The sequence below is a fragment of the Lepidothrix coronata genome, unplaced genomic scaffold, assembly GCF_001604755.1.
Source record: "Lepidothrix coronata isolate B3197 unplaced genomic scaffold, Lepidothrix_coronata-1.0 Scaffold187, whole genome shotgun sequence".
NCBI classification, from domain to species: Eukaryota; Metazoa; Chordata; class Aves; order Passeriformes; family Pipridae; genus Lepidothrix; species Lepidothrix coronata.
Window position 1 is genome coordinate 1,142,439 of NW_016690367.1, and position 12,534 is coordinate 1,154,972.

The window sequence follows — 12,534 nt, forward strand, 5'->3', positions numbered from 1 at the left end:
TGCAAATCACCCCCTGTGCAACACCACGTTTTAAAATGAAACTGTGGAGAAAGATGGGTCTTCCCAAAACCAAACCTCCATTATCATCTTACTCCTCGCAAGAGCTGCTCTCTTTGTCTCTCCAGTGACTACAGAAGGCATCCAGGATGATCAGCTTGCCTTAATCATGGGCAAACCCATGAAACAGATACCTCCAGGCCTCTCATCAGCTCCTTTTTAACGGGGCACGTCACCCTCTGAAGAATGCTGACCAAATAGCTCAACCTGAACTTCCCAGTTTCCTACCGTGGGTATTAACTACCCTGAAACAGGAATTCATCTACCTTGTGTATCACACCATAACTGAGGTGATTCTAGAGCTGCTTTATGAACCAGTCACCCCAGCTACTGCAGCCAACTCCTGTGGGTACAACAGACAGCTGTGTCAGCCGTCCTGTTTTAATCCACCACACATTTGAGTCAACTTCCTAAAATTAGACCCTGAGACTATTCCTCCTCTTCTCCTCAAACTACCCAGCTTTCACGTACAGGAGACATTAGTTATGTACTGCAATTATCCAATTCTCTGGCTCCTTCTCCACTGCAAAGAGGTTTGAATAACTTTTCTTTGCTAAGGGCCGAGAACAATGAGAGGCTTAAAAGTCACGTTTTCTCTTGCAAATCAAAGTTACTCAAAACTCAGTGTGAAGTTGCAAGTTCATCTTGTACACTGTTGTCTCAGGCTGCCCCATCCCTGGAAGTGTCCAAGGCCAGGTTGGATGGGGCTTGGAGCAACCTGGGCTAGTGGAAGGTGTTCCTGCCCATGGCAGGGGGTGGAACAAGATGGGCTTTAAGGTCCCTTCCAACTCCAAGCATTCCATGACTCCATGATTCTAGATAAATGGAGAGAGAGGGAAGGACTGTGGCAGGTCTACTCTATACTCAACCTAATTTTTCCCTTGTTCTTCTCTGGTTTCTCATTAGTCCACCTTGGTAACAGCAGAAAGGCTCAGAAATGGAAAACCACAACATCTCTCCACCTGGATTTTATCTGGACATTCATACAGAAATCAGTGATTTTGGTCAACAATCTTCTGAGCAAGAACATCAACAGTTTTATGTCCATAACTTTAAAGAAAGAAGAATCCCACTTTGTCAGCTATTGAATTTGTCTGTAATCACTCAAAATGCAGATTCTACACTATCTGTCCCTTCCCAGTTTTGGTTCTCAGCTGGTTGATCCCACTGACTCACCGGTGTAGCACCAGGAAGCGGCTTTCCATTGATTTTGTGTAAACATTTCTCTGCAGTAGCTAGATCTGCAAATTCTACAAAGCAATAGCCTGCTGGAATTCTGAACATACAACACAGGAGAGAAGAGACAAAGGTTATGCATTAAAAACACATTCGAGGAGGAATTTTGTATTTTAGATAACTGGTAGGAAATTTGTTATCGTTGCAATACTTAGAACAGTTTCTTTTAAAAAGTATATACATTAGCTACCAAAAAAGAGGTAGAAATTCTGGATCTCAAGTAAAGGGATAGCCCCTACTTACCATAAATCATAAGCACACACAAAATGGTTTTGCTCACAGTTTACTTCCTACTTTCACTGACCATCAATTTTTCCACCCAAGTTTAAACATCTGAAAACTGAAATTACAACACTTAAAAGAATAATGAATCAGAATGAAACTACTTTATTCTGTGTCCAGTCACTCATTTTATCCCAAATGAACTCAAAAGGGTCTCCTATTGCTCCAAGTCAGACTTCCCACCTCTGCCAGCATCATGTAGCTGCACTACAGACTAGTCACCAAAGCCTTCAGCTGGGAGCTGCAATTCCCAGAGGGATGGAATGGGATACATACACTGCTCTGACTGAGTGCTGGAGCACTTCAGGATGAGGGCCAAGCCTTGTTTGTTGAGGGGAGGCTGAAGAGCCAGCAGTGCCCTCTCCATTGCTCTCATCAATATTCCCATATTGGTGGCAGCAATGGTAAAAAGCTCAAAGGGAAAATCACTCTGAGAAGGAAGGACCACGGTGAGGCTCCAATCCAAATGCACTGGGAGAACAAACATAAACAGTTACCCTGTCAACCTGTTTCGAATGATTTTTACACTCAGTACAAGCTCTCCCATGGTGGCAAAGGCTCTTGAAACAAAGTTTTCATCCATATAGGGCTCCAGCTATAAAAGCAAAAAAAAAAAAAAAGAAAAGAAAAAAGTTAGATCAGGGCATCTACAAAAAAGAGAATTTATGTGTCAATGTCCCCCTAAGCAGTTAAAACATTATTGAGAAGGATTTTACCCTTACACTTCAAAAAGAAGACTCATTTAAGAGGGTCGATGCCACTCAAAACCAGCAGGCATGCATGAACCAGGCTCAACAGTCTGCAAAGTGGAACCCAAGAGACAGCATGAATTTCAGAGAACAGGGAGCTTCACAGAAGGACAAAAGCCACTCAGAAACAAACAGCAACAAAACTGAGCGTTCGCTACAGGGAGCGGGGGAGAAGGAGGTGCTGGGCTCCTTCTCTGGGCCAGCGCTGTGGGGACACAGGCGTGGCACGGCCCTGGGTGGCATGAGGCAGGTGACACGGCCCCCCTGGAGCCGAGGCAGGGGGCTGCAGAGCTGTGTCTGCCTCGCACAACCCCGGAGATACCGGGGCAGCGCTCGGGGGGGAGCCCTGGGGTCGCGTCCCGCTTCGTCCTGCCCGTGGGAGCACTGACCGCGCCGCGTCGCAGGGGAGGGTGGCACTGTGCAGGGCAGGGGGTGTGCGGGGCCGTGAACACGCTGGAGAGCAGTGTCTGTGTGGTGTAAATGACTGACAAGTACGACACAGTGCTGGAGCTTGAACTAAATGCACGGTGAAGGGCCTGAGGGAACGGGGCACCCCTCTGTGTAAGCGAAAGTGGAGGAGGGAACTAACAGAAATTAAGGGTTTTTTTGATGGGGAGCACTGTGTGTAACACAGAGCTGTAAAATATATATAGGAAATATATCTAGCTCCATGTATGTAAGTACACACACCTCTGTGAGTAAGACGGGTGGGCCTGTGGTAACCGACAGCCCTCGAGCATGTCTGTGTGTCAGTCAGGTGCCAGGTGACAGAATGTGCCAGGTGTGAAAGTGGTGGCCACGCTGCACTCACGTGTGTAAGAGGCAGCAGATGCCCTGTGGGGGCAAGTGTGAAGCAGACCCGGCTCCGTCACATGTGCCAGAGGAGCAGGAGGCAGCACCACTCTGTGCACAGACCTGCCGGGTGATCCCGGGGGGAGTGTAAAGGAAAGCTGGAGTTGTAAAGGCAACAGGTTGCTTGGATATGGCTGTCTGTGAATCAAAGAGAATCCTGCTTGTGAGAGGGGTGATGAAAAAGAAGAGGGGCTTATGGAGAGGTGGCAGATAACCCTCTGTGTGGGGGGAAGAAAAAAAGAGCAGACTCCATGGGGTCTGCTTGCATGAGCAGAGGCAGTGGAGGACCCCTGATGTGTCATATAAGTGTGCAATGCCGTGGCAAAGTGGGTGTGCTGTGTGTGTGTGTGTGAGAGGAGCCTCCAGTGGGATCCTCAGGGATAAGGCACACTGTGGGCTGTGTATCTCTGTGAGTGTGCCCACGGCGTGCGGGTGAACAGGCACCCCTGGGTGAAGAAGCATCCCTGAGTGTGCTTCTCACAGGTGCTTCTTCCTGCCAGGTGCACACAGAGGCAGGAATGAGGGAAATCCTGGGGTGTGGGACTGCTCGTGAGTGTGTGTTCACGTAGGAGAGTGTAAATGCCTGTGAGGGTGTGAATGCACCCATGGGTGTGCATGGGGGGGGCAGGTTGTGAGGGATAATCCTGGAGAGGTGTGTACAAATACACGAGTGCCTACAAGCATGAGTGTGTGTAAGTGCCTCAGAGCACACGAGCACGTAAGTGCCTATAAGCAGGTGAGCAGATAAACCAGCATATAAATCCTTGAGGCATGCAAGGGTACAGGCTGTGAGTGTGGGGGTGTGTAACTGCCTCTTAGAGCATGAAAGTGGGAGACCTGTCAGTGCCTGCCCGCCAGGGACACTGGTGCAAGTGCCACGAGTGTGGCTGTGACCCGGCTGTGGGCAGGACACGAAGGTCACCCTGAAGGAGGGGTGTGTGTGTGTGTGTGTGAACTGTGTTCGTGTGTGTGAACTGCCCACAAATGTGCCTGTTGGGCTGGGGGTTGTGTCTGTGAGTGTGTGTGTATCTGCCTGTGTGAGTGTGCCAGCGTGCACAGAAGAGTGTGTGTGAGGGGAGTGTCAGTCAGTTTGGGAGTTTATGGTGTGTCTGAGTGTGTGAGGGGCTGTCAGGGTGTGTCAGTGCGGGGGTGTCAGCGGTGTGAGGGTGTCAGTCAGTTGGGTGGTGTGAAGGTACCAGATGCTTGGTGTGAGGGTGCCAGTCAGAGTGAGAGTACAGGCAGTGTGAGGGTGTCAGTTGGTGCGTCATACAGTCAGTGTGAGGGTGTCAATTGGTGTAAAGGTGTCAGTCAGTTGGTGTGAGGGTGCCAGTCAGAGTGAGAGTGTCAGCAGTGTGAGGGTGTTAGTCAGCTGCTGTGAGTGTCAGACAGTCAATGTGAGGGTGTCAGTCGGTGTGAGGGTGTCAGTCAGTCGGTCAGAGCGAGGGTGTCAGTTGGTGTGAGGGTGTTAGTCAGCGTGGGGGTGTCAGTCGGTTGGTGTGAGGGCACCAGAGTGAGAGTGTCAGCAGTGTGAGGGTGTCAGTCAGTCAGGCAGAGTGAGGGTGTCAGTGGTGTGAGGATGTCAGTAGTGTGAGGGTGTCTGTCAGTTGGTCAGTGTGAGGGTGTCAGAGTGAGAGTGTCAATCAGTGCCAGGGTGTCTGTCAGTCAGTGTGAGGGTGTCAGTGGTGTGAGGGTGCCAGAGTGAGGGTGCCAATCAGTGTCAGGGTGTCAATCAGTGTCCGGGTGTCTGTCAGGCAGTGGTGTGAGGGTGTCAGACTAAAGGTGCCAGTCAGTGTGAGGGTGTCGGTGGTGTGAAGGTATCAGCCGGCCGGTGTGAGGGTGTCAAGAGTGAATATGCCAATCAGTGCCAGGGTGTCAGCGGTGTGAGGGTGCCAGAGTGAGGGTGTCAGTCAGTGCCAGGGTGTCAGCGGTGTGAGGGTGCCAGAGTGAGGGTGTCAGTCAGTCAGTGTGAGGGGGCCAGACTGAGGGTGTCAGTCAGTGTCAGGGTGTCAGCGGTGTGAGGGTGCCAGAGTGAGGGTGTCAGTCAGTCAGTGTGAGGGGGCCAGACTGAGGGTGTCAGTCAGTGTCAGGGTGGCAGTGGCGTGAGGGTGTCAGAGTGAAGATGCCAATCAGTGCCAAGGCTGTCAGTCAGTCAGCGGTGTGAGGGTGTCAGCCAGCGCTGTGAGGTGCCAGTCAGTGACGGTACCAGGCGGTCAGTGCCCCCCGCGCTCCCCCGGCCCCGCCGCGCTCCCGCCGCCCCCCGCCCTCCCCTCACAAAGCCGCGCGGTCCCGGCCGGACACTCACGTCCCCCATCCACAGGCTGGCGGCCATGCTGCTCCCGCAGGCCCCGCGGCGGGTTCAGCGGGGCCGCGCGTTCCGCCTCCCGGCCCGGCCCCGCCGCTGCCGCCGCCGTCCCTCCCTCCGCCCCACCCCCGGTCCCTCCGTGCCCCGGGCCCTCCCCCGGTCCCGCCCGGCCCGGCCCGGCCCGGCCCCGCCGCCTCCTCCGCGGCCCCGGGCGGGCGGAGAGAGCGGCGCCCCCGCCGCCGCAGCGACCCCTGCGGGCAGGAGGAGCGAGCGCCGCGGGAGCGAGGGCGTGTGAGGGGAGCGGGGCCGGGCGGGTCTGGGGTGACCTGGGGAGGGGTTCGGGGTAACTTGAGGAGGTTTGAGATGATTCGAGAGGGGTTTGGGGCTCCTCAGGGAGAGTCTGGGGGAACTTGAAGAGCGTTTGGGGAGATCTGAGGAGGGTTCGAGGTGATTTGAGGGGGGGTTTGGGGCTCCTTAGGGAGGGTTTGGGGGAGCTTGAGGGTCTGGGTAATTTGAGAAAGGTTTGGGGTGGTTTGAGGAGGGTTGGGGGCTCCTTGAGGAGGATGTGGGGAAACTTGAAGAGGGTTCGGGGTGACTTTAGGAATGTTTGAGGTGATTTGATGCGGGTTTGGAGACACTTGAAGAGGGTTTGGGGCTCCTTGAGGAGGGTTTGAGGCAACTACAACCACCTGAAGGAAGGTTTTAGTGAGGTGGGGACCTGTCTCCTCTACAGTATCTGCAGTGACAAGAGGCAATGGCCTCAAGCTGAGACAGGGGAGGTTCAGATTAGATATTAGAAAAAATCACAGAATATTCTGCACTGGAAGGGACACAGAAGGATCATCCAGTCCAACCCCTGTCCGTGCACAGGGCACCCCAACAATCCCACCCTGTCCCTCAGAGCGTTGTCCAAACCCTCCTGGAGCTCTGGCAGCCTTGGGGCTGTGCCCACTGCCCTGGGGAGCCTGGGCAGTGCCCAACCAGCCTCTGGGGGAAGAACCTTTCCCTAAAACCCAACCTAACCCTCCCCTGACACAGCTCCATGCTGTGGCAAGGCCAAAGACTGAGCGTGGGGGTTTTTTTGTGACGATGAAGTTTGGCAGAGGCCAAAATCCCGGCTCCCCTCCGTCCAACTGGGCAGAAGATGAATCAGAAGCCCTGAAACCCAAACTGGGGCTCTGAGCTTGGACCGCTGCCTGCTCACAGAGACAGGACATCCATCCTCGGGGTCATCAGCCCAGCACGTGGGGTTGGATCTGGGTATGGTGTGATCCTCCCTCCTCTCCTGTTCACTCCCGCAGGCCTTTGACAGCAAGGGTGGCAATTCCTGGAAGAAATGAGCCCCCTCGTTATGATGGAGCAGAGCCGAGTCCTCCTGGGCTGCTCTCGGCAGAGCTGGTTGGCATTTTGGGATCACCCGCTCCTGGTCATGGGAGCTGTGCTGTGTGAGCCCCGTGCCCTCTTAGGGAATGCCGGGCTGTGATTGTGCACGCCATAAATCCAGCTGGCGATGACAGGGACACTCCAAACCCTCCGCGTTATTTTTGCCTCCGTAGCTCAGGCTCCGGGCGATCCCGGGCTGTGGCTCCAGCGTTCCCGTCCCATGAGAGGGCAGCACGAGCCCGCCGGTGTCGGGTACGGGTTTTTAGGTGCTGAAATTGGGCAGCATCAATTCTGAAACTCCTTCGGAAGCGATGTGAGTGTGTCTGCTTAAACCTTGCCCCGGAGCGTCCCCATTCCGGTGACTGATGTGTGAAACCAACCAGGAGTGGTTTTCCCTGCAGATAAAAAGTGTGGTGAACATCGATCCTTCCTACATTCCTGCAGGAGACTGTGGAAATCCTTCATCCTCATGCTGAGCAGGGTCTGCAGCTCTCATCATGCTGCAGCATGGCCAGGACTGATTGCTCTGCAACATCAACTCTTGGGCGTGCAAGACATAAGATTAAAAACATATTGATTTATTTTCTGATTTTTGAGTCCCTAGAGCACGCTCAGGTTGTTTTTCCAAGCTCTTCTCTAAAGCGTTGTAAAATCTGGCATGAAATCAGACAGCCAGCAAGACCCACAGCTGACAACTCAGCTGAATAAAGATGTTGGGTTGTCAAGTAGCACTTTCTGTGCCTCGATGTCACTGGCAATGTGGTCTCTTGCAAATTCACCCTCAGAAGTCCCTGCTGAGTCTGCCTTTCAAGTGTCAGCTCCCAGGATGTTTTTTTCCTCCCAGCATGGCCATTTATCCACTGGTTAGCCCCAAGCTCTGCTCTGCAGAGCCCACAAAGCTGTCACTCATCCTCTGTTATTACTTACAACTGCTCAAAGCCAGTAGTTTGTTCTTTGTCATTTAATGAAGTGAGTCCAGTGCCTTTAATAACCCCTTTCTATTTTTCCTTCCAGCTGAGTAATACAGAACTTGCTTTTCCTGGGATAATCCATGGAGATGGATGTTGGGCAAGGAAAATGCAGAAGGAAGCCAGGATCATGTGAATGTGTTGGACCAGGAGAAAATAAGAAGTTTGTATTCAGTGTTTATCTGAAGTGATTGCTATTTATGCACCTAACCTTGTGACAGAGCAAAAACACTGCCAGAAGAATGTTATTACCTGAAAAGCTGTTTATTCCCCCAGATTCATGAACCTGCAAAGAGGCCCTAAAAGGAAGATGTGGGGGTTCCTCTGTCCTATGTGTGGGTGTCAGCAGCCAAACCATGTGTCCCCTGTTCCCTCTGCTGGGACAGCAGGGATTTCTGGGTCTAGGAACTTGATCCTGAAAACTGCTGAGTAAACTCCAGTTGGTGTTTACTGGAACCCACTGGAGGGGTGATCCCTGAACCCATTTTTTAGCTGGTCACTGGGAGCTTTAGCCTGTTGAAGGGCCCGATCCTGGGAGCTTCAGGGCTCTTTAATCCTCAGTAACTTTGATTGGAGTTAAGGGTCACTCAGTACCTCCTGGGAGGAGGCCCTGAGTGGTCTCAGCTTTTAAAGTTAATGGTTTTGAGCGTGAGAATCTGGCCTGGGAGTTTTTAATTTGACTTTGCTGTTTTTATCTTCAGCTTGAAACTGTCTCAAATGGTTTTTGTGCCCTCAGTACTGAATGTTACTTTGTTAGAGCCTTCCCTGTTGTTGGTCTTACAGGTGCCAAGTCCATCCCTTGTCTTAGGCAACTGTAGCCAATGGGCTGAGATCAGGGATGACTTTGGCCAGGGATAAATGACATAATAAATAAAATTTGAAAAAAAAAATTATATATAAATCAAAAGTTTGAGTTTGGAATAGCTTCTGAGATTCTGAAAGTAATTGAAGCAATCCAGGAGAAAATATGCCATGAAATCTGTTTTCCATTATTGCATGAGATGGTATGTCTTAAAATTTGATCAAACCCATTTTTTTTATACGATGAAGACAATGCAGCTCAAAGTGATGTGGAGATCTGGGGTCGTTTTCAGTGTGGTATTTGTAAATTATTGTAGACTTGACATTCTTATTCATTTATTTGATAAGATTTGCTTTTCCTATTGTGGTCTCACAGCAAACAATTTCTGACTGAGTGGTATTTTTGAAAGAAGTGGTAGTAGAAGCTCATTATTGATACATTTGTGCCTGCTAGCTTTCTTATCCAGACCAAGTCTGTTGTATAACAACACAGTGCAGTGGGAGAGACCTGATGGCCTCTCTTGCCTTGTATTTAAGAAAAAGTGAAGTCACTTCTGTGACAGTCCCATGTTCATATTCCCCTGTGGGGGGGGAATATTTCCTCTGGCAAAACCAAGACCAAACAGGACAAGGACACTCCATTCCTGTTGCTTTAAAGGAATATATTTCCAGCTTGAGTGGCTTCTGAGCTCGGTAGCTGTGAGCAACAACACACAGAGTCCAGTGTGGGGAATAACTACACACATCAGTGAGCAAGAGGGGCCAGAGGAGTTTTTTGCCAGGGCTGTCAGTTCTCCCCTTTAGGAGCAGATGTGCTCCCCTTGCTGCTTTTGCATTCCTATTCCCACACCATCGGTCAATCCCTGTGCCTCTGTAGTTTTTATCCACTTCATATCTTTCCTGAGGGATGTCCTTACTCCCTCCTCAGAGGGAATTTGCTTTGGAGGCTTCATCCATCCCCACAGGGATCAGATCATAGGCTGACGTATCTCACGAAGCCACGAGTCAACCGAGGTCCATCTCAGACTGTGGATGTAATTTAGGGTCAAAAGGAAGCCTGTTTCTTGTTTTCTCCCTTGGTAATACAGGGAATTCACCCTCAGAGAATTTATGAACATGTCAGTTGGTCAAATAAGAGTGTTCTGGATATTTGCAGGAATAATTTACTACCTGGCAGGGCTCGTTTGTTTGCATCCTCCATAGGGATCCCGTGGGACAGACTTAATCCTGGGCCTGGATATTTGATTGAGGACAGCTCTTGGGGTATCTGCTGGGATGTTTGTAGTCCACAGACAGTCAGCTGTGGGATGTTTTAAGGTAAAATAAATATATATGAGCTTTTCCACCCCATCAATGAGGATCTGTGTAACTCCCAAACTGTTCAGCTCATGGCTCAGTGCAAACACTTCTGATGTTGCTGAAAACAAGCCCCAGTCTGCTCAAATTGATTTTAAAGGCAACAGAAAACCCAAGAGGTCGTGCAAGTGCCTTGTTTGATCAGAGCCAGCACAGGGGAAGGCACGGCACAAGGCTGGCAGGGAAAGAGGGGAAGCTGGAGGCTGAGAGCTGATGGATTCATCAGGGCATCCCTGTTGGATACAGCAGGGCTGAAAGGTGGCAGTACCAGCTGATGAGTTTTTACTGCAGCAGCCTGTACAAATCTCTGCTGCACCCCCAGCACTCAGGTGGGCACGTGTGTGTGTGTGGAGCAGTGCAGGACATGTGGGAGAAGGGCTGCTCTTCACTTTATGCTTCTAATCCAAGCACTTCAAACAGGTACCTGCAGTTAAGGGGCTAAATCAGGGTTTGTTTCTCTAAATACCTCTTGTAAAATGCAGTTAAAGACACTTCCTATGAGTTCCAGTCTTACCAAGCCCCAAGCAGCTTGTTAAGTGTTCAGTTTATTCTTCACTGAGTGTGTCTTTTGCCCTCTGCAAATTAAAAATCTGGCATTGGGTGGGTGTCACACCCACGTCATGAAGCCAGTGGCAAAGCTGGGCGTGGGGTGGCAGAGCAGAAGCATGTGGTGATCTGATCCCAGTTATGTGACATCTGGCTCTGCCTTCAGCCTTAAAACTGAGCTGCAAGCACAGCAGCAAGTGCAGATTGCTGGAGAGGTCTTCACAAAGTACCCCAAGTGATCACTGCTCAGAAAAATAACATGTGAGGGACTCGGGGGTCAGCCTCTGGAGCGGGTACAAGTCATGTGCTCGCTCAGATGCTGCTGGAGATCCACCAAGGAGGCTCCTCAGGGAGCTATCAGGGCTCCCTCAACTCTTGGGTCTCTCCAGCAGCTTGTGCAGTTGAATTAACATTTACTGTTGGTGCATTTCTCCCCACGAGTCTGAAAAAGGTTCTCCTAGACAACCATTCCAACAGCAAGGACAACCAGAGTGAGTTTATAAGGGTGGGAATCAGCTCAGTAGCAGCGCAGCAGAGAAGGATGTGGAGGTTTTAGGGGACCACAGCTGATTATGATTCAACAGTTGGTGCTTTGTTAAAAAAAAAAAAAAGGCTATTTTTGTTCTGGCAAGTGTTAACAGGAAAGTCACGTGAGGCACAGGGTGATTAATCCATGCCACTCTGGGAGGCATCAGTGCTCCCAGTTTGGAGCACCCAGGGAGAGCAGGACACACTGGAGACCAAAGGAGACCCAGAGGAACAACTGAAACTCTGGACCTATGGAGGAAGATTAAATAAATCCAGAAATAGAAGAGGAAGGGTAGGTTTTGCTGAGGACAGTCTTCCAGTGGTGGAAGGTAAGAGACTGAATCTGTTCTCCTCTGACTCTGCTGTAGGGAGGATGGGAAGGTGCTGAACTTCCAGCAAAACACACTTCAAGGAGGTTTTTCCAGGTTTTGTCTTATTAGGCAGGGAGGCTTCCCATGGGAATATTGGTGTGGTTTCTCTCATTACCTCAGCAGACCACCCGAATATGGTGTCCATGTGCTGGGTGATGCATGTGGAAGGACTGGATCATTGCTTTTGGGGGTGGAAACATTGCTCCTCTGGGCTTGGAATTCTTGGGATTCAGTGACACTGAGGAGCAGGGAATTTGAAAGGGTGGGAGAGGTGTATCCACACACAGGGAGCAGGCTTGAATGTCCAAATCCATCTGCAGATCTCCCACAGGCTCCCTAAATTGTCATGTTTAGAATATAGAACTGGGACCAACTATGCAGAATAAACCAGAATAACACCAAAACCTGGCAATTTCTATGAGTGAGACCATCACAGTTACAGTTACTGGGCAGATGATCTCAAGGGAATTTTCCAAGGATCTGAACCTTATATTTAAAAAACCCAAACAGCCCTAACAAATGAGGAAGGGGAGGGGAGATAAGATGAAGTCCACACCCCTTCCAGGATGGGATCCCCATGTTTTTACACACTGTAGAGTATATTAAATCTGTAAGGCTGATCTGAGGATATCTGGGTGCAGTAAATGCTGTAAATGCCTGAAATACTCTGGATTTGATGGAGAACTACCCATTTTGGAGGTCAGTGGGGGAATATTCTGCCCTGAGGAGGCCAGTTGAGCTGATGATTTTGGTGAGCAGAGAGCCTGTAGCCACCTGAATATTTCCTTGGTCACCAACAGTCCAGTTTACCAAGAGCTGCTTTCTCAGAGGTGCTTTGTTGCTGGGAAAAAAAAATAAATCAGAGAAATCAAACATTTGGATTGCTTTTCTGATTCCAGCAAACACAGATCAGGGAATTAGGGTGGGAATCTTGAAGAGCTTCCCCTTAAGTTTAAAGAGGACAAAGCCTTGCTGTGTGAACTCTTTGGCTTTGGGGTTCCAGAAGTAAATTGTAGTTTCCTTGTTTGTGCTCACGAGGTTTCCAGCAGGCTCTGGGACAGGGATGCAGCAAGGAAATAGTTCCTGAGCTTGCTCTTGTTTTA

The 12,534-nt window shown here is 50.4% G+C and overlaps 1 protein-coding gene across 1 annotated transcript in view; it reads right to left on the bottom strand.

Moving 5' to 3' along the window:
- The window catches only part of TRNAU1AP (tRNA selenocysteine 1 associated protein 1), a 21,530-nt gene extending 15,962 nt beyond the window's left edge, over positions 1-5,568 (bottom strand). Inside the window, exons 1-3 of the mRNA XM_017831070.1 lie at positions 5,479-5,568; positions 2,073-2,170; positions 1,234-1,333 (exon numbers count right to left, since the gene is read on the bottom strand). Of these exons, the coding sequence (XP_017686559.1) occupies positions 1,234-1,333; positions 2,073-2,170; positions 5,479-5,505 (225 nt within the window). The 5' untranslated portion in view covers positions 5,506-5,568. The remainder of the gene's footprint in view (positions 1-1,233; positions 1,334-2,072; positions 2,171-5,478) is intronic.
- Between the last annotated feature and the right edge of the window lie 6,966 nt (positions 5,569-12,534).